This window comes from Coffea arabica, chromosome 2c, assembly GCF_036785885.1.
Source record: "Coffea arabica cultivar ET-39 chromosome 2c, Coffea Arabica ET-39 HiFi, whole genome shotgun sequence".
Classification (NCBI taxonomy): domain Eukaryota; kingdom Viridiplantae; phylum Streptophyta; class Magnoliopsida; order Gentianales; family Rubiaceae; genus Coffea; species Coffea arabica.
In genome coordinates this window covers 54,838,501-54,861,580 of record NC_092312.1, presented here as the reverse complement: position 1 = coordinate 54,861,580, position 23,080 = coordinate 54,838,501, and the positions used below count along the sequence as shown (strand labels likewise).

At 34.2% G+C, this 23,080-nt stretch overlaps 1 protein-coding gene across 1 annotated transcript in view; it reads right to left on the bottom strand.

Moving 5' to 3' along the window:
* LOC113724407 (uncharacterized) overlaps positions 1-22,873 on the bottom strand; it is a 35,937-nt gene extending 13,064 nt beyond the window's left edge. The window contains exons 1-10 of the mRNA XM_072077038.1: positions 22,437-22,873; positions 17,825-17,963; positions 12,218-12,437; positions 12,033-12,133; positions 9,062-9,183; positions 8,893-8,984; positions 8,290-8,395; positions 7,341-7,495; positions 4,932-5,053; positions 3,037-3,146 (exon numbers count right to left, since the gene is read on the bottom strand). Coding sequence (XP_071933139.1) covers positions 3,037-3,146; positions 4,932-5,053; positions 7,341-7,495; positions 8,290-8,395; positions 8,893-8,984; positions 9,062-9,183; positions 12,033-12,133; positions 12,218-12,437; positions 17,825-17,963; positions 22,437-22,727 — 1,458 coding nt within the window. The 5' untranslated portion in view covers positions 22,728-22,873. The remainder of the gene's footprint in view (positions 1-3,036; positions 3,147-4,931; positions 5,054-7,340; positions 7,496-8,289; positions 8,396-8,892; positions 8,985-9,061; positions 9,184-12,032; positions 12,134-12,217; positions 12,438-17,824; positions 17,964-22,436) is intronic.
* Between the last annotated feature and the right edge of the window lie 207 nt (positions 22,874-23,080).

Here is a 23,080-nt window from a genome sequence, read left to right as displayed (position 1 = left end):
AAGGAAGAAAGCTCATGTGACAAGGGTTGTATTCCTTCCAAACTCTTTATCTTTTGTACTTGATTCTAAGTTTGGTTAATATACAAGTTCTGGATTTTGTGTTCAATATGTGTTTCTAAAGTTTCTGCCTTGGGTTTGGTTGAACTTTCTATAATTGTTAGTGCTTATTATTTGGTTATTTGACTGCTATGATTTGAGCAAGTTATTTAGCACTTTGGCTACTTAAATCATGATTAATCTGGTACCATTGATTGTGATTATCTAAGGTGTTGTTTCTGCAATGAAAATTGAGATTTAACACTAGTTCAAGAGGTGCTAAACATAGGGAGTACACTCACGAAAGTAGAGGTGCACTTATGTGGTTTTTAGTGATTCATTTCATGTAATTTCATTGAAGAAATGAACTTGTAGCTAATTTCATAACCATGAAAATAGGTATGGATTAGTTATGAGTATAGTTGATTCACTACGAAAGTAGGTTTCACATGTTTAAGGAAATTACACTATAACTAGCCTAGATGTAGTATTCAATGATCCAAATATAGCACTTGCATGAGTAGTTAGGGATACTACAACCTAAGGAGCTTTCATTTGCTATTTTCTTGAATAATTTTAGTAGGTTTTAATTTGTTATAATTCATTGATAGTCTAAATAATAGAGAAGCTTTAGTAATACCGGTAATTGTTCACTCTTCCCTGTGGGATCGACCCGATATATACCCTAAACTACTAGTTGATCTGTATACTTGCAGTGAACGGGTGTAATTCGTTTTTTTAACTTGCATGTATGTAAAATACCCGTCATCTTCTATTCTATTTCATAATCAATTTTTCACTATATTCATAACTGAAAAAGTCTTTTCTACGGTAGCTGTAATAACAGGTAAAATCAAAGGCAACTTTAGGAGCATAAAAATCAATGAATACACAAACCTCCAAAGACACATTCGAAACTATATCAAATTTTTATGGGTATTATAGAAATTAAAATAGCCCCCACTGCCCCCAGTGTAAATCCGCCCAACAGAGGAATTTGTATGAATTAATAGCAGGTAATGCACAAAACGTGTATACGAAATCTATCAGTATTTACTATTATTATTTGTTTTTTTGTTTTTGTAGGAGTTGGAAATACTTTTGCTTTCTGTATCACATGCCACCTTTTGGTACATAAGGTTGAGAAAATGCATGGTGAGTATTAAGGCTCTTTAAACTAATTTATATACCAAAGCTTTGCATTGTAGCATTTAGGTTCATTATCATTAATCTCCCACATAGTCCACTAGAAATAAATAAGGACTCCCCTATGATGTATTTCTGGAGGGTACCAATTGAGGTCTCAACGAACCATTTATATATTCAATCACCGTTCATCAAAAAAACAAATACTGAAATTCACCTAACATTGTTTAAAAGAAAAAAAAAAAAAAAAAAAAGTTCCAGCCACCCTTGCACGGAGTACCCCCCCCCCCAGACCTGCCCAAGCTATTTCTCCCACCATTGCTTCGCACAAAAACACCCTATGACCAAAAGTTCCTCTCCACATCAAAGATTCCACCAATTATTCCATCGAGACAACCTTTTTGCATCGTCAATACCTCACCTCCCAGGCACATTCATGGAATCATATTAGGTGACTTACATGTAAGTATCCTATTCTCTTTAGTAGGTGAGTAACAAATCCTCAAGTAGTTTCCTTCGGATATAGAGGTAGAAAATGTACCACAAACAATACTTCAAACAAGGAATTTACAGTGAATCCAATTCAGTTATTCAGTGAATTAATAATTTCCTGAATATAGAAGTGTGCAATTTGGTAACTGAATGAATTAAAGCCATTTTTTATTGAGCTAGAGTTGAGTCTATAACCACACCAGTTTGCAACCAAAACTCAATCTTTATCTCAGCACAATAGCTTCAGTTCTGCTTTCAGGATTTCCTTCAATTTTCTCAATTTTCACATTATAGCCTTTTGTTCAACAGTCTTCTTATTCCCTAACGTGTACCAAATGCAGAGGTAAGTGCACTGGTGAAACCAATGGGCTCAACAGTTTATAAGTCATAAAGCTGTAACCGTATTTAGTGTCTCAGTTCTATCCTCCTAGCAAGTGCTTGCAAGATGGAGAAGGTGTAGTGGCAAGGGAAGGGGAGGGAAGTTGGCCATTGGGATGGTAATGAAACAGATTGAAGACTAGTTTTGATGACAGAGAGGGGGAGCAAGAAACAAGAACAGGAAATAAGAAATGAAAAAGAAAGGAACTACAGTAACATAATGAAATTAATTATAATGTTAAAGCTTGTTAGAGAAAAGCCAGAAAGCAGAAGGTCCATGAGAATTTAAAAAGAGGAGGTTCATTTCTTTTTATAAACTACAAGGACGGACAGTGATATTTAGCCTTTTTCGCTACATTGAAGCATTTTTAAATTTACAAGCTTTGAACATACTTAGCTCTTGTAAAATCTAGGCAAGCATCCAACTTAAATTCAACTTGCATGGTAGTTAAGATATCCTAGGAGGGCAAAGCCACATTGATCTCCAAGTTACTTTCACTGCACTAGTTAGATTCACATCTATCACTCAATAAACACGGCATTTCTGATGTTTTGCAGAGCACTATAACCTCAACTGATATATCTGTTTTTGCTATCCTCATCAAACAACAGAAAAGCCAACTTATAACACAGTAAAGCATGGCCAGCATAAAGTTTTCCAACCCTTCAATCAAAAAGTACAGAAGATCAAACCGTATTTTATTTATAAGCCAAGTTCATAAATGACTACAACCTCCAGATGAATCACTCGAAAACCTCTAGCTGTGTGTCCCATTTGGAAGGGCACTAGATAAACTTATTTGTTTAAGTTAATTAATTAAATCCAAATCTCTAGCAAGCCATTGATCACTTAATGGTTTACAAATTATTTTTTCCCTATTTTTCTTTATTTCTTCCAGATTATGTCATTATTTCAAAAGCTGAACACTTAACATAATCAATATAGATCTTAACTGAATATTGAAAATAAAGAACTTTTGGTACCCGAAAGCCTAACACTGCAGCAATGGCTCCTCCAAGAGAATGCCCCACTATTCGAAGATTATAACCTTCACATTCACAACCTTCTCCCAACAATGAAGAAAGATAACCACCTAATTTCAGAGAAAATGTGAATTAAATTAATGTCATATATATAAGTCATGTCCCAGGTACAAGTTTAACTGAAGAAGATTAAGCTTAATGCAACTTGTGCAGGTTTCAAATGGATCAAGCATAAGTAGCTTTTGTGCCTCAGAGACCACATGGATTTTTTCTTTCTTAGTTTGTTGGTGAACAAGAGGGAGATAATGGATAAATAAATCATGTTACCAGCAGAACCAGGAAATCCATATCAAGTTAAAGAAGATCATAATATCTTCATTTACAAAACCAAACCAAGAAATCATCCTCTCACAAAACTGAGTTCTGCACATTGTACTATATCAACTAGAGAGCAATAGCAAACTGTCTACTAGTAAAATGCTTGCTGGCTACTATGTTTATGTTGTTGTCGATCAAAATTTGATTTAACTAGATGCCCACTCAAATGTAACTTTCTCCCTCTCCCTATAAATGTTTTCTTCGAAATCATATAAGCTAGTTGAAATATAATGTGATGGACATCTGTTGGAGTGTTTATTAAATAATGTAAAATCTTTTCACCTAATAAAACTCTTATATATCCCCAGCTATTAGTACAAGAATTAACTACCTCCATGTATTTAGAATTCATAAACAGCACTCTTGGAGATGTCTTGTCAAACTGCACTTTTTGAGTTGAATTAGTAAAAGAGTAAGAAGAACAAATGTAGTATCAAAAACGAACTTGATCGAATAATTTTGCTACATGTATCACAATCATATCTTGATATGACAAAATCATGTACACAAATACAGTCACCATAATCCTCTTTTTGTAGAACCAACATATTCAAAGATAACTTTTAGGACAATTCTTGGAGTAAAAATGCATTTCTTGCTTAATAAAAATCTTAGTCACAAGAAATACTCCTACTAGGACGATATAATGTATATATTTGCATATTTTCTTTCTCAATTTGCTAGCATGCACAAAGTAACATTTTAAGATGTCCAAATTCAAAGCCAGTAATGTCTTTGTGCATCTTCTTTCTTCTTATTCAACTATCACAATTAAATGTCAAGGTAAGAAAGATATATCTGTGAAAATAGTCTGTTGGAAGAGCTTCAAAAATAAATTTTACACTAACATGACTCCTCTCAAAAAGGGTTTTTAAGGTATCAAGGAAACTGAAAAAATGCAGCTAGTAATATCAACGAGCAGTACTATAAGAACCAATAAGCTGTTGACAATAACTTTCAGCGTTAATCAGAGTGTCAAAATTTTGAGTAGAAGGTTGTATTTATTACTTGTAATAGCTAGTGATATAGAGAAAATTAAAAGATAGGTAACAAAACTTTTTAACTCAAACCCATCAAACAACTTGTTTCTGATCAAAATTCTAATTGAGCTAAGAAAGTGGTCAAACTAACTCCATTGCACCTATATGGCCATGCAGTTTCTTTTTTTTTTTTTTTTTTTTTATTGAGAGGAAAATGGATAGCACAAACATACAAATGCTGCATGGAAGCAGCTATTTAACCTGATATCTACGGAAATTTGAAAGACCCAACCTATCAAATTGTAAATTATAGTTTTTTTTTTTTATCATGCAGTTTCTTCTTTAACAAATTGTAAATTATAGTTTTATGTGTACTCCTTACAGAGAAATTCTGGCGCTACTTGTTTTCAATTCTAGTTAGATCCCCCAAAATATAGTATTTTACATCTCATTGCAATATGCTACACAAAGAGAATCGGGAATCAAGCATGCAGAAGAATCATTTCGTCAATAAAGAAAAAAGAAAGAAAGGAAAACAAGTTTCTGAACCTTGAGTAGAATTTCCTTCTATTTGCATGTAAAGATCCTGAGCAGCTTCAATTACACCAGAGTGACCATAATATGATAATGAAGAAACCCTTGTCGTAGTTGCACCATCACTAAGCACAAAAATTAGAGAGAGAAATAAAAACCTTATCAATGAACAGAATAATTAAGGAAAAAGTTTGAATACCGTCTCCCCAAAAAAATATCTCAAGTAATTCGGATATTATTCACACACACAAACACACACATTTTGATCAATGAATACTACTAATGAATACCTAGTCATTTTCGAAACATTAGCAGGTATGTCTAAAACACAATGACTTGACCTAAAATATGTTACAATTGGTATAGTAAATCCTTCTCGAAGAAAATTACTTGCTTGCCTTTTGAGTCTATCCACAAATGAGGTCCATATCAACAGTATTTTGGAAGAAAATTCGGTCTACCAGTTTGGTAGGCCTACAGTACTTGAAGTACTAGCACAAAATTGTAGTTTACAATAGTGCCCCCGGTTCCCCCTACAAAAAAAAATGTTGTGCTGAACAAATAACTAATTGATTGGTAGGTTTTACATGAAATATTCCGAAAACTTGCTCAACCAACTTCTCCCCGATCAAATGAAAGTCAACTTCAACAAGCTTAGTTGTCTCACAGAAAGATGAAGAAAGATGAGTGGTAGTATTACTAATTCAGCAAACAAAACATTGGGAAGAGCAGAGTGACAGGGCTAAAAAGGTCCACTAAATAGATCACAAGAATAATCATGACAGTGGTTTTGTACTCATGCGTGTCTATGGCAAAACACTGATCCATATAAATAAGAGCTGCCTCCAGAATGCAGAAATGGTATTCATGATCAATGCCAACACAATCAATAGTAATAGGAGGACTAGCAGTGCCATCTGATGAACCGTTTCTTTCTTCAAACTCCAAATAATGATTTTTATTCTCTCACAAAACTTCGTGAAAGAAACTTAGTATTTTATGCTTTTATGATTTTTACGCTTAAAACTCAAGTATTTTGTGAGGAAACTTAGCCTACCCACTGCTAGTACTTAAAATAGTGGTGCAATGCTATCATAACCTCTCACAACATCCACTTTCCTTAGGTTGCAACATCTAAGTGGCAAACTTCTTAAATGTTAGACACTTCAAAGGCTGTGACCATATAAGTTTAGGTTTACTGTTACCCTCTCAAGTTTTTATTAGTTAATATTGAAGCTGTCATGTTTATTTTTTCCAATTCTCATGAATGCATGCACAGTTTGGCTTCTCTCTTTATACAAGAATTAAGTCCAGCTAAAGAATACAGAGTACTTAGTTTGGCACAAGAGAATATCTACTTTTATTTGTACTGCTCAATTATCATGTTTGGCACAGTTTGACTACTCTCTTTATACAAGAATCAAGTCCAGCTAAAAAATACAGAGTACTTAGTTTGGCACAAGAGAGTATCTACTTTTATTTGTACTGCTCAACTATCACAATTTTATTATTTGTTGTTTTGTGATTATTCTCTTAAAACAATTTTATAGCTGAGTAAATATATCATTTTAAGACATCTTTTACATCACGCATATAGTATATTATTCACACAAATAGATGCCAAATATAGAGTGTGCTTGGCATGTCTTTGCCTTGTCCTAGAAAGGTAGTTTTTCTAATATGCCATGTATAGTAACATGTCAAAACACCCCACAAAAATACTTATAAAAACACCCTACAATTTTTACAAAAACACCCTACAAAATACATTAAAAATAAAAAACACAAATGCACACAAGGAAGTGGGAAGAAAGACTGAGGGGGTGGCCGGCAGGGAGGAGAAAGAGGGAGTGTGGCAGGTGGGGGAGGGAGTAGGGGAAAAAAGAGGGCAGGGGGGCTGTGGTAGTGGTGGTTGCTGGCCGGGTGGGCGGTGGATGTGATGGAGCTCGGAGACAGGGGTGGGCGGCATGTGGAGGGTGACAAACTTTCATTAACCATCTTCCAAACACTCTAAAGACACAAAGGTTTTTGTAAAAGTTTTACAGTAAGCTATGAAGGTCAGCCATAGAAAAATATTGTTGTTTAAAGGACTTATTTATCTATCAAAAAACTTTGAGGACTCCAAATTGATATTTACTGTTTAAGGGCTAAAATGAACAAAGAAATTCAAGACAATAACTATTAACACAAATAATAGATTATGGACTTCCAAAGTAATCTACCATGCATTATTAATCAGGGCAACAGAAAAAGATGTTATCACCATGGTGGCTAAACATATACTAAGCATGTGCTTCAGGAACTTTATTCACTTATCCAAATCCTATCAACATTTCCAATGCTTGTCCCATGGCAAGCACCAGACAAGCATCTTCCAGCATATAACAAGTGATCAAAAGAACCACAACTTACTTAATTAAGCCATCCAAATCCTCCTTGCTTAGGCAGCATTCCCTACACAAACCATCAGTAATCAGGTCTTCTGGAGTCTCAGTTCCTCTAACAGCAATCACAACAGATTTTAGATGGTGTAAGACCATCATAAAATATGATGCTTTACACTTGCCCTAGAAAAATATTACCAAGAAAAGATTATAATAAGTTCCTCACTTGCTACAAAATGCATAAAAGAGAATATGTTATGTGCATAAAATAGTTTTTAGAAAAAAAAAAGTAATAATTAAAGGAAAGCAAACTCTTCCAAACTGAAAAAGAAATAACAACTCTAACTTTATTACTGTATTTTAATCACAGCATCATTTACAAACAATAGTGTAGAAAAATGGTAGTATCAACTTGTTAAAAGACTTAAAAGAGTGAGAAAAGGCTGACAGGCCATAAAGTAAAGTTAGAATATTGCAACTATTTGATAGATTTCTTTTCAGACCACATCAAGACCAAAAGGAATTTGAGAAGAAAAGTTAGTTATGGAAGAGTTTATGTGTGTTTGTTGAGAGAGAGAGAGAGAGAGAGAGAGATGTTGTGCTTGTGTCAACAAGAAAAGTAGCCAGGCAAAAACACTGGAGAAAAACGGGGATGAGGATAACAAATTTGGGTGGAAACCTTTGCAATCCATCAGATACAATAAATCATATAACTACATAGAACACAAGAAAATTTTAACCGAGAAAGAAGCATTTTGCCTACAACGCTACTAAGATATGACAAAATTAACACAAAAGAGGTAAACAGTCCAAATTGAACATCACTATCAAATTTCCTGACATGCCAATGCACAAGCAAAAAGCGCCATGAACTAGTTAGAAAATGTGTACATACATTACAAAATGGCCTTAATACCCAAAACAGTTAAGTTTCTATGAAATCCCAGATTACACAGTACGAACTAATATGGACTCACTTGATTAATACGTCCTTTTCTAAGCGCATCTGGTGTTGACTTGACATGCTTCAAAAAGGCTGCTGCATGACCTCGCCACCAATTATCCCCTTCAACTGCAGGCCTCCTAGAGAGTAGCAGTTCAATCAACCAACAATGGTAACAGTGCCCACTATCCATAACTCAATGTACTTTAAAGGCCTTACTAGTCCATACTAAATTAATTTCCACTTACCTTAAAATGTGAATATTGATATATAAAAGTCCTTCTCTTGTAAAACCTTGTAAACCAAATATAATAGTGCTTTTACACGTTTCCCACTATCTCCTTAAAAGTAACTAACTGATATGGTGGCCCAAAAGTTTTTCACTATTTTCTCCAGACAGTTATGTGTTTTCAACTCATGCCCAAACTTGGGAAGGAGGAGTTGAAGAACAACACAAAACAGGATAAGAAACTTGCGTCCTTGAAACACATTAAACATAAGAAAAAATCGTAAATCAAACTACACAATCTTGTAAACAAATAGAAGTGGCTTAAGCGTGTTTCACTTTTTTTCTATGAGAAGCCTATGTTTAAATTGTCCATAAAATTTACACACTAATATTAAGTTTGTAAATAACCTGTTACGGCTCCAAAGACTGAAAATTCCTTGCCTATAGAGCCATGCACAAGGAAACATCAATGGGTTTCTTCCAACATCAAGTAAAAGACCCTGTAGATTACAATTCCAATGTTTATGCAGGAACAAAAACTTCTGAAAACATGCTAAGGAAGTTATTATGACAATACCGTATAGGCAGCTTCAGCAAATTGATGAAAAACAGCAGCCTCATGAACTCTTTCAGGGGGTATCTCAAGCAACTCTTCATGTGATTGAGTGAATGGTCTACATTTTTGCAATAAAGCTAATCCTGGAAAAAAAAATGAAAGGAAAAGGGGAAAAATTTTAGTTGCATCAAAGTTTAAAAGTTCTTCATTATTTTGCAAAGGTTAACTCTGAAATTAGAAACTGACATGAAAGAGAAACGACAAGCAAAAAAATCAATTGACTAATAAATACTAATGACTCTATGTATCAGTATTTAAGGATTATCTCCGGTTCTTTTCAAATGTATTCATTGAAATGCATACCAAAGAGGTGCTGTTTCAATCTTTAACTTTAAGTTAGTACCGAGCATAGATCCACGCAAACCCCTATCAGCATTGAAAGTGTATTCAATTCTTTCAAAGAACAAGGATTCTTTGCACTTGCACTAGACTATGTTCATCTTCACCAAGAGCACACCTTCACGTTGTCTTATTGACAAAGGTTAGTGACACAGAAAATGCTTGTACAAACTTTCGGTACACTTGGCAAGAACAGACCATCCCAAGGAAGAACGATCAATATATTAAGAGAAAAACTGGAAGAAGGGTTTTTTATTTAAAAAAGGTACTCTAGTCATGTACTAACTAAAAGGCATCAACCATATAAAACCATGTGCACTGTGAACATGAATTTTATGATTTATAAAACCAATTTAAAACATTGTATGCACAGTAAGTGCAACCTTTTTGCATTCACATTAAAAAAAATCATAAATAAATTGAAGCAAAAAATCTGCACCTGAAACTTTACCATAAATTGTTTAATATGTTCCTCATTATTCTATAGTGGAAACAAAAAGGAAAATCTTGGCATAAAACATACTCTACTTCATGCATTGTTGCCAAGTTTCTACTATATGGGTAAAACCGAAGTGATTGTATAGTTTTCCTCCAATAGCCACCATAATCGAAAATATAAGACAATTGACTGACATGTTCCAGTATCGTACTTTTTCTTTTGTGTATAGAGATGGAAATAGATGTGCTCATAAAATGGTACAATTTGCAACTAAACTTGTTTCCAATGTAATATGGAAACAAAGTTTTCCTCTGTGGCTCAAAGAGAGTATACAGGAGGATAATAGGACCAATGTCCACTTTTGCAACTGACATCTTGTATTATCAAATTTAATATATACCGTTGGAAAAAAAAAAAAAAAAAAAAAAGCTACTTGGTTCCTTGCAAATGCATTGGGCCAAGATATGGTGCTATTTAGTTTGTCAATCAACACCTGGATTCGCTTATGATACAATGCAGATAATTCGTATAGATTTCTTCTTTTGAGCTTTGGAAACTAATTTGAACTTTTGAAATCGGGAACTAATTTGAATTTTTGAAATCACAGAGAAGACTACAAAATGAACTGAATTTTTTTTGAAAAAGTAAAACTAAAAACCAAAAGAAAAAAACACAAAGGAATAGTGGAATTGAAGCTAGAAAACTCCAGAACATGCTTAACAAAGTTTGGTGAAACAATATTTGCTTAACATTTGAAAGACAGAATGCAAATATAGTCACTGCACAATTAAGCAATAAGTTGATTTAAGCCGAGAAAAGCATATCCTTAAATGACTATCAGTGGCTTAGGACAATTAAGAGAATGCACCTTAAGGTGACACAAAATCCTAACTCACTAAAGGTTGACATCTTCCAGTATATAAAGCATGAGCCATGGGTTTGGTGTTAAAATTTTTTTGTCAAGTTCTATATTCCCAATTTTACCCTTGTTACTAAAGATAACTACTAATGTTTAGCAATTTCCAATAACTTCCACTATTTTAACTTCGAATAACTTCTTTTTTTTTTTGTAACAAAAAAATTCATAATATCTTTTTTTGACAACAAAAAAGTAAAACTTCTAATAATTTCCATTGGTTTTAATAAAAATAACTTTATTTTGTTCTTAATTTGCACAACCTGATGTGCTTGTCCCACTGGTCAAAATAATATCTATCATCTGTATGAAGCCACAAAACTTCTTTTCAATTTTTGCAACCAGTTGAAGTACAATTTAAGGTTAACGTGTACAAAACTGCGCAATGAAGAAAAATGGTGCAAAAGAGTGGTGATTGCATGCGCAGTTAATCACTTGAATGTAGGCTATTGCACAGCAATAACAAAAAGGACTTTGCACATTTTAAAGTACATATTTTGCACTAAGTATACAATGTATATCAATTGTGTCATATAGGGGCATACATTGTAAACTTTTGGGCAAGATATTAATATCCCCCTTATTGTTTAAGCTTTGCTCTTAAAGACACCTTTTTCTCCTGTAGTTTCAGTCCAAAAGTAAGTTAAACAGTAAATCTGACAAAAAAAAAAAGAAATCAGTTTTACCGTATTAAGGGACACAGAATCATACAAAACAACAAGAATTCAATTGAACACAAAAAGCAAATTGTTGGCATAGTAAAACTGACTATGGAGGGTGCATCAGTTTTAATTCTAAGAGTATTTTGAGCGTCTAAAGTGGCGAAAACATAACATTTTTCTTTGTTCAATTCCTAGTGGTTCTCCAAGTTGTAGTTATTTGAATTGATTGATACATACAAAAATCTTTATATGTGAAGTTTATAACTGATTATGGTGGGTACATTAGTTGATTGTTCAACTTATCTTTTAGCCCAAAGCACAGGAAAGCAGAGGGTATAAGTAGCTTGTAAAACTACAAGCGGGTAAAGGATAATTAATTAAACCAAAGAGAAGAATTTGGTGATCTACCCTGAACATAAATGGACAAACAGTCACTGTTATTGTAGACAGTCAACTTACAAGTTTAAACTCAACTAGCTGCACAAGCAGAAACCTGAATTTTAGGGGCTCTTATCCATGTTATCTAAGAACAAATTAATACAAATTTGTACGGTTGTCCTAAGAATAAACATGAACCTGCCAAAAGTTCCAGATGTCCGGTGCCTGTTGCACGATATGTTACAAGATCGCCAAGTAACTGTGCAACTGAATATATTTCATCTTCCTCCAAGGCAGTTCTATGCCATGGAAAAAAAAAAAAAGAACTAGAGTTAAAAATATCAGATAATGAAGTGTACAATGAACAAAACATTAGGACTTACAAGTATTTAACACGTCCCAGACAGCAGAAAGCCTCACGAATGCCATGATCAAATACCTCCTGGTAATGTGCCTTCCAAAGGTTGCCTTCAGTTGCATAGAATGATCTCCATCTCAACACATCAGATCCAGCACAACATTGGACCACTGTAGTGCAACATACTACGCCCATGAAAAGGGCAAGTGTCTTAAGTTTTTCCTTAGTACCACGCAAAGCAAGTCCTGTCGTAACATTTAGAAACTTTTAATTTTCAACGCATAAAAGGAAAAGATTAACAATTTAAAGATTTGTGACACCACAAATCAAACAACATGATAGCATCTATACAGATTGACTAGAACTTGATAAGGTAGTTGTATTTACATACTTTTACTTCAGAAAGAATTTTAATATAAGGGGAAGTACAAGGATTGGAAGGAGAATGGGAAGTTGAGATTAGACTATCGATCCATGACCAGAAAACAAGGCCCTTGAACATTGGCTATATTTTGATTCTCTAGCTTATGATTCACAGTGCGAGTATGAAAATTATGAGATTGAATTGAAAAGTTTTATGAAGTCACCATGTAGAGTTGTTGACGCACCAAATTTACATTATTGTACCTCACAAAAGGTCTGGTCTCAGTCTTCTGTCATGCCTGCAGCATAACAACATACATCCCCAAGTTTCCAGAAATAAAATATTCAATATTTTTGAAGTAGTAGTGCATGCTTTTCAACTATTTCGAAGGCCCCCTTCAACTGGACGATACACACACATATATAATCCATATATACATATATACACACACACAAACATATATATGTACATATACAAACATATCCCAATCAAAATCCGTTCCATTTCCCGGGCGATATTTTTCGTTCAATTTCATTCACTTGGCCGAGCATTTCCTTTAATGGTTGGGGGGAGCATTCCCTTGTCCGAACTTGGCCGGCATTCTTTCCATCCTTAGTCAAATAGGGGGTGGGTCGAATAAATTTTTTTATAGGCACCCTACTCCCTTGTTTTCGTAAGATAATTTTTTTGAATTCAGTTAGCTCTTCAACCAAGCTGGTGGTGCTCTCACTTTCGAAAGAGAGTCTCTACGTGGTTATTAGATTGCGCCTGCTTTTTCATCCCTAGATCTTGAGTGCTTTCATTCATTACCCATGCAACTTAACAGAGACGCAACTTAGCATTGAGCTAAGAGTCACTTTTTTTTACTATGGCTGGCGTGATGCTGCTGGGCATTTCTATATGAGCACTTCTGCTACCCTTAACCGTCTATCTCCATTTTGAGATGTATGTATATGTACATATATGTGTCTATATGTACGTACATGTGTATCTATATGTGTTTGTATATATATGTGTGTGTACATGTATATATATATATGCATATATATGTATATACATATATAAATATACACTTGCATGTATACATGTGTGTGTACATATATATGTATATATATGTGTGTGTGTGCATATATATATATATATATATATATATATGTGTGTGTGTGTATATGTATATGTATGTATGTATATGTATATAGATATATATATGTGTGTGTACATATATATATATATATATATATGTGTGTGTGTGTGTGTAGAGGTAACTGTAGAGGCTTTACAAGAACTGTACGCCCATATCTATGCTGAAGCCTCAATGACGTTATGTATAAGGGGACCCAAGAAAGTAAATGGAAAAAAGTATGGTTTTATATACATATTAATCAAGCCACTGCAGGAACAGATTGCCAATGTTATTTTTGTAAAGAAAAAGGACACTTAGCAAATCAATGTCCTAAGAAATTTAATAAAAAGAGATTTGAAGCGGATGAGGATATAGTAGACTTGATTGATAATACTGAATTAATAAAAATAAAAAGATTTGCAGAAATAGAGAAAATTTCTTCCGATGAAAGTATATGTATCTTTCATGTGGAAGACCACATATTGCTATGGATGTAAAGTAGCGTGATGCACGGGAATATAATCACATCACATGCACCATTAAAATGGTAAAACTTACTTTTAAACTGAACGTAATGAAAATAGATGAGAAAAGAGGCTTTTAACATGTTCCTTTAATAGTTCACATGAGATTGAAGAAGAATGAAAAATCTGATACTGAGGACAAACCAATAACAAAAATGTAGATGGAGAACATGGGTGGGTAGCATGAAAATATTAACGAAGAAAAGATTCATATGTAAATTTTTGAAAAGAAATTGAAGGAGGCAAAGATGAAAAAATGGAGAACTGGATATGACCTAATTAAGTGTCTTGTTTACCATGACAGAATGGGGGATTTAGTTCCTATAGACTAACTCTCCTTTTCCAATGCACCCATAAAAATAAATTAAAAAAATGTGAGATAGGGTGAGAAACATGATATTCAGCATCAAGTCATTCTGGAGGAAATGATTCTATGTAGTGTCTTCAACTAGTTGAAGCAAGTCCAATCCTTAGGTGGTAAACAACATTTATGAAGTGAAAACTACCACCGAAGTTGTCAGGATGGTCAGATAGAAGCCCTTAACCATTAGATAAACAAGTTTACAGCTGCACAATGATGGCTAATTAATGAAAGAAATCTGTCAGAAGGGCCCAAGTATTTCGACAGTGATGTATATCAAAAGAAATAAGTTCCATATTGCAACATGATGGAGACTATTTGAGTGAAAGGATTTTTTGTACAATGCATATGAAGAGTACCTGTAATTCCATGCAGTGCCTATTGAACAAGATAAAATCAAACACATAATAAACAACAGTGATTTTATTTGGCAATACCAATGGATCAGACAAATATTTCCATCAACCTCAAACAATTGACTAACAACCAATAAAGCAATCTTTTTGAGATTCGAAAGTTCAGAATTTGTCTCCCAAAAAGTAGTGTCTTAGAAAGGTTACATTAGCTAACAATAGGCATTTCAATTGTGGTTGATTGGAAGCAACCATCATAGGTAGAACAGTTAACTTCAAAAAAAATAAAAAATCAATAAAATGGTACAGTGACTAGGCCAAATAGGAAGAGAATGTAAAATGACAACTTATACAAGCCTACAATTTAAAGTTCACCAATGAATATTCATAAGCTAATAATCATTAAACATAATTTTGTTATAGGTTAAACTATTGAAAGAGTGTGTTACTCTGAGCATATTGCATAAGCCAGCAATATTAACCTTACAAGGCTCTGTGAGTAACAAGCTATGATTTTTTGTGTATTTTTCACTTTAGCAATTTCGTCTCCCTCTTCTTAATGTTTAGACACTCAATCTTATCAAACTGACCTACAGATGAATTTTGGTCAAAACACATCAAAAAGGTGAGGTGAGAGAACCAATTTTCTGTTTAAATGCACCTATGCTTGCCTTGTTATCGAACCAAAGTCCATATCCTAAAATTCTCCAAAGGACTCCATCTTACAATGCAGCTCCACCAAAAATGCATCCTGGATTCGGCAAGGATTAATGGGAGCAAGAAGTTTGGTCAATGAAGGACTGATCAGGAGGATAGGGAATGGTCATAGTACAAGCATCTGGGAACACAAGTGGATCCCAGATACAGCCACAGGAAGGCCAACTACATGTCGATTGAGCAATTGTGAGCTGGAAAGGGTGGATGAGCTAATAAGTCATCATAGATGGAACAGGAATATCATTTTCAGAAATTTCAACAGAAATGATGCGCAAAAAATTCTAGCTATCCCTTTGAACCTATTAGAGAGGGAGGACAGCTATTATTGGCAACCAAAGGTGGGAGGGCTATACATGGTTAACTCAGGATACAAATTTCTGATGAAGCAAAACAGAAAAGGAAAAAGGTGTAACCCTGAGGGAGCTAGCTCTAGTTATGTAGAAGGAAATCTACAAGTAGTACAGATGTGGAACACACTGTGGAGGCTCAACATTAAGCACAAGATCAAATTTTTCATCTGGAAATGCATTCAAGGAGCTTTGCCAGTGAGGGAAGCAATGAGTAGACGAACGGGGGTCGGTGATCCTATATGCACAACATGTGGAACAGCACAGGAAACAGTTGAACACATCCTGCTGACTTGTCCTCACGCGGTGAACATATGGAAGGCAGCTCCTATTCAGTGGGATGGAGCTAAGGATCAGCAGGGAGATTTCAAACGTTGGTGGCTAAGAATCTCAGAAGCAAGGCATAGGCCAGAAGGGATGGCACATATTGGTTTGACTGCAAATATCTTGTGGCAGGTGTGGAAAGAAAGAAACAAAAAGGAATTCGAGAAATCAGATAGAGGTCCACCATTAAGAACAATAGGAAGAGCACATAAGGAATGGTTGGAATTGCTGCAGGTAGAACTCACGAAAGACAGAGAGAGCACAGAAGAAACAGTCCCTAGGCAAGAATTACATGACCAGGACTATGCAAATGAGGGAGCTATGATTATGGAGATGGCAACAACCAAGGAAAAAGGACAGCAAACTTTTGGAATTGGAGTCATAGTCAGGGAACATGTAAGTAATAGAATGGTAGGGTGGGTGCTGAAAGAGACAAGTCTGGGAAACAAACTCCTAGATGAAGCACTACCACTGAAGCTGGTCTTGTGCAAAGCTGTGCAACGCAATTGGAGCAAGGTCAAGCTGAACTTTTGTAACAAGGAGCTGCGGAGACAAATCATACAGCAGAGTCCTGCGGACAACAAAATGGCAACAGTGCTGGAAGACATCTCTAAGCTACAGAGATTGTTTTGCATGTGCTCCTTTGGCTTGTGTAGGAAAGAAAATATGATAGTTAGCAAAAAACTGAGTGATGATGCCTTAGGCGTTATTGTTGATGAGGAAAGACTGTTTCCTCAGTGTCTTTGAACACTTCTTGTATAGTTTATCTCGAGCCGTTGCTCGTACATGTAATCTTTTTCCTTAAAGCAATGAAATTCTCTTATCGTTTGGAAAAAAAAAAGGCAATCAACCACCATAGATCCAGACATTCTAAGAGACTCACAGTGAGAGGAAGGTGTGGAGCTCAAGAAAAAGAGAGGGAGTGGCATATGGCATTTGGAAGTTTTTGGGGTGAAGATTCGCATACTAGTGTATATTGTTACAGTTTTGTTTGGACAGCGGAGCCATGGAGGTGAGTGTGGTGAATGCTGTTGCTGGTGGAGAAGAGGAAGCTTTGAAAATTGTCCCTTAAATCTTAAAATGCATTATTGCCCTCCTAATGGCTGATTCAGAATCAGCTACTAAAATTCTTTTGTTTTCCACACAAACAATTTATTTCGACTAGTGAGGACTGGAAATCAAATCTTCCAAAATTACTCATTTGAAATCCTTCATCAGTTCCAAGTCCTCTTATCCAAATGCAGCCTAAGAGAATTAGGCTCCAAAAGAGCTACAGCTTCAAATGAGCATTTCAATTTAGATGCTGTATATTGCTACTAAATTATTGGGAGGACTGAGATGAATAGTGTATTTTTCAAAGAATGACATGGAAATTTTAGGATATGGACTTTGGAACTGCATCCTGAACATCCAAATAGCTTGTGACAATGTTACTGCATTTCGACATGAAATGCCCCAAAATTTGGCACCATAACTAACTGCTTGAGGCCTAAATCTATGATAAGAGATCTAACTTTACCTAGCACACAATTGCTGGATGCCCTTTCTTGATGAATGGATTTTGTGACATTGACCAAAAGATATGCTGCATCCAAAATTTGAAACACTGTAATTGTCATTGCAAAGCGCGTACACCATACCCACCTCTTATATCTCTTCTGTTGATCAAAAATAAAACAAAGAAACAGTTGTGAGACTTTCTTGGGGAACAATCCAATGACGAATTTTCTGTAAATAAGAAAATCAAGATGATAACATTATTGCAAGTCCATAAGATTGTAGACATTACAAAAGGAGACATGCATCATTTCAGGAAAAATTGGTTTCAGTAAAAAATTGGTTTTTTGGTTTTTCCATCAATTGCATATGGATTAATCATTGCATTTACATCAATAAGCTTGAACAATAGTACAACAAATCAAACTTCCTTTGAATTTTGTTATGTTCATCATCTTTCAAGCAAATAACATAAACTAGCAGCTCGATTCATGTAAAATCTTAATTTAGAGTCCAATGAACTTCAACTTGTTTAGGTGTCTACTTGGCTTCCCAAAGAATGTCTTTGAAACCACAAACTTCAACAATAAAATCCACAATGAACATGCCCTCAACAGGGATATCTTTTACCATGAGAGTTCTACATCATGGTTCTTAAAATTATGATCCTTCAGATATACAACTACAGAAAATTGTGCCGTCCACTCAAATTTGGAGACGGATGCAAGAGCTTAGTATCTTAGTAGAATGAAGTTCTTCAGAACTCTTTGATGTTGATTATTGTTCAAACCAAACTGAGGTCTATGAGCTGAATTCCCATTGTAAGATTGCTCATGGTTTAAAGGAAAGAATATCTTCAGCAGTTTTAAGCTAGCAAAATGAGTTTGCGTCCTAACAAAAATTATGAAAAAAAAATTGAAAAAATATTGGCTCCCAGATTTTTCCTCTAACTTCATCTTTGATAGTATTCGAAGTATAACACTTAGAAATAAATAAAGAACAGTAAACTCCAAAAATTAATTTTTCAAAATAGTTGAAGATTGTTTAAAATGAGATGTATTCCAACATTACAAACCTGCATCAAGATGTAAACAACGTATACAAACCATGTTTTTTAATATTTATTAAACGGTATGTGTGTACTCATATATTTCCACAAAATGAGTATTTTTTCTCACTATCTAATTTACATCCTCCATGACATTTCTGTTTGATATGTGATTATTTGGAAAAATATTTGTACTTGCATCACAAACACATTTTTCCAATCACCTTTTATCTTTCCATCCATCTTTTTAACTCACACTAATTTTAACATGGTCTTACTTCAATTTTCTTCTTATAAAATCTTTCAATTGTAAAATAGATAGGAGCAATCCTTGGATAAGTATTAACTATGTACTGTAAATTGTAAAAGTTCAAACATTAAAATGTTTGATCAAAGATGACCACCTATTCTGGCGAAGTGCTTAAGAGACAGAACATTAAAAAAAATTTTAAATTTTAAAATTAAAAAAATATATATACCTGAATTGGAAACATTTGGCATCAGCTGGAGAATATAATTAATACAAGCTATGACTTACATTTTTTTCAACACTCAAAAATGCAGTATTGAATCCCGGGACTTTTTTATTGTTCCATGCAATCACAAAAGCTTCTATTATTTCATGACACTTATTTTGATGGATACAAAGCAAGAGGCAAGACATGTGAAAAATATGCAATGTCAGCCTGTAAAACCATAACTCTAGACTTCCTTGAGACCAAAACCTATTCATGAGCACGTTAAACCATAACTCTAGACTTCCTTGAGACCAAAACCTATTCATGAGCACGTTACTAGCTTTGAGCGCTCCACAATGCTCTTGATATTGTACTCCCTCCGTCCCACTTTGATAGTTCTGCTTCTTTTTCATACAGTTTAAGAAAAAGTAGTTAACTTTATTGGAAAAATAAATTTAGATTGCTATTTTCCTAAAATACCCTCACATTAAATATGGTACAACTTTATGGGAACTTGAATTGATGATAAAAAAAGAATCAACTCTCATTAAATGGGATAGGTTTATAGTAACAATTACTTACATTGAATAAGGGTATTTTAGAAAAATTAAAATACAACTACATTTTTCAATTAAAAAGTGGAATATAATTTGGAACAAATGAAAAAGGAATATAGGACTGTTAAAGTAGGACGGAGGGAGCAATATAAATGTCACCGTGTACATGGGGATCTGCATCTGATTAATAGTGGGCATGGGTTTACCTAAGAAAATTGCTCAATCACTTGTTTTTCTAGAGCAATTTTGTTCATTGGGACTCTGACATTCTTGGAAAAGTACACTATATCTCAAATAAGTCAAAGTGTATCTACCACATTCACACCTTAAATAAATGGCCAATACCGCCACTATCCTAGCCTGTCCTTTCGTCCTAGAAATGAGGCATGGCGACTTAATCACCCCTGAGGCCCTGACATTCCTTTGATTCTCAAGAAGTGTTAAACGAGGCGAGTTGGGTCGAATTTTAGTTTAATCGAATCGAGTTTTGATTTAATTTTATTGAACTCGAACTCGAACTCGACGAGCTGACAATTTAAAGTTCGAGCTTGAAAAAAATAAAAAAATAATTATTTTATTTTTAAAAAAATAAAAAAATAATAATATTTTTTCTTAATAAATATTAAGGATATATATGTAATTTTACTATTAAAATAAAATATATATATATACTTAAAGTAAAAAAAATAATATATATATACTCGAGTTCGCGAGTCGACTCGAGTTTAATATTTTGAGATAGCGGTTCGATTCGTTTGCAACCCTATCGAAGTCTGATTGTTTAGGCTTTCAGCCATGATTAGTCAGTTCAATCTTCCATCTTTTAACCCGTTCTAGGGTGTAATGGTAAACCTTATTTCCAAAAACTGAAAATAGCTGTGCACCAACTCAGGCTATTCCCTGAGGTACTACAAAAGTTTATCAATTTGTTGAAGAGGGGTTGCGTAACTCCTTCCTGATTAATATGCAACTTTTTGAAACAAACAACAATAATGTCTACTCACCCCAATCACTTTTTGCAATACACAACCAAAGAAATCAACCTAATTAAAGCCAAAAAATTGTAGAAGAGTTTGATTTACAGAATGAACTATTCAATCTTGTGGACATACCAATCCACAATACATAAGACAGAAATTAGAAAGTACAATGCACATTAACAAAACGAAGAAAACCAAATAATTTTCTTTCCTTACTGCAAAGAAGGGAATCTTAGCCAAGCCACTAACAAGGGCAATAACTTTTTGTCTTATCCGTAGTGTATCTTCATATTCTTTTGATGGTACAGGAATCAAATTTGAGATACAACATTAAGTCAGGACAAAAATTTAAACAGCCTAACAATTGCCCACAGTCTTAAATCACTATTTCTTCCTTCCGCTTTGATGATAAAATTGCAATATGAGAATGGAAGCTGGCATCGGCACTCCTATAGTTCTCAATGGCACTTTTCATGATTTTTGTTATCCCATAAAAATACAAACACACCCCTATCTTGCACTATAATTAACTAATGGGTAATTTTTTCTCTTCACATGACCACAAAATTAACTGCTGACCGCCACAAATATGGAAGTGCCAACATGAATTCCCTATTTGAATCAGTCAAAATACATTTAAGTTAAAAAATTTCAAATTTAAACAAAATCTAGCCAGCAGTGTACAAATATACTCCTATCTTGCACTATAATCAAATAATGGGTGTTATTCTCCTTTCACATGACCACAAAAAGTCAGTACCGAATGCCATTAACGGATATGGTAGCGTCAATACCACTTCCCCATTTGAATTAGTCAAGTGTACATTTTTTTTATTTGGATTAATCTTCCATACAGTGACAGCAAATACATCATTATCATTGGATGTATAACAACTAATCAGAATTTGAGTTTAAAATCCAAATTCTGCATATATATCATGCATCCAATGATGATAGTATATATTATGATTAACTCTTTTTTAAAAAAGTAGTCAGATCATACTTTAACTTGGAAGTTTTTAAAAACTCAACAAAATCTAGTTATCAATGTATAAACACACCCCTATCTTGAACTATAAACAAATCCCGGGTCATTTTGTCTTTTTAGATGATATAAAGTCACTGGTGAATACCAATAACAAATATGGAAAGCCAATAACAATTGAAATGTTTTGAAATAAAGTAATTTACTTCATAAATTTCAATTAACTTTTTATCTCACATACATCATATCACACAAAGTACTACAGTAATTATTTCAAATAAATCATCCAAATAAACTCCTATCCAAACAAACCTATATCACTTCCCTATTTGAAATAGTCAAATATTAAGTTAAAAACAAAAGTTTTGAAAAACTCAACAAATTCCAGCCAACCTTAGATGGTGATCTTACATTGGGTGTATTTGGATAGCAAACTTTCTCAAATATTGTTTTATTTACATCACAAACACATTTTTCAATCAATTTTTTTTTATTTCTACACTATCATTTTAGCTCTATAGAAATTATCTCAAATAATATTTCAAATACAACAATAAAACGATAAAAAAATCTTTTAATATTGACTTCATGATAACATAGGAATACCCGTCTTTCATGCCGGAGGGTTGCAGCATCAACGACGCGTGTCTCCGTCTCGGACTGGGAGTCGATGATGATCGTAGCCATGGCTCGCTGGGCAAAGGCAGTGCATAGCATGGCAGGAATTCTGAGGCTAGAGACGAAAACAATGGCAAGAAAAGGCGCAATATCACCTTTTCTACAAGGTGGGTTGGCCCCAAACATGAGAATTATCCCAAGAATGATGGTTAAAATGTTTGAAACTCCCAGAAATATTGCAGACCATCTTAATCTTTTTGATTCCCAAGATGAATGCATTTTTTAGTTTCCTTTTGCATTGATTTTCTAGGATAATATCATGTTGAGATTCTATCCTTTATCTTCCTCGCCAAGGATCGGAGATGGGAAATGGTGATTTAATCCATGAATTTGGATTGCGATCTCCAGGCAATTAAAGGAGGTAGGTTTGTAGAGAAAATCAAGCCTGGAGATCGCATTTGCTAAATGGCATTGCCAGCCTAGGCGGTGATTTCTCCAAAGCGATTATTTTCTTCTTTTTTTTTTTTGATCAAAATGATAACCATTTTATATAGATGTACTAGGGAGAAGACCCATGCAAAGCATGGGAATTTACACCTGTGGGGTTGTTAAATAATTTGGTACGTTGGACA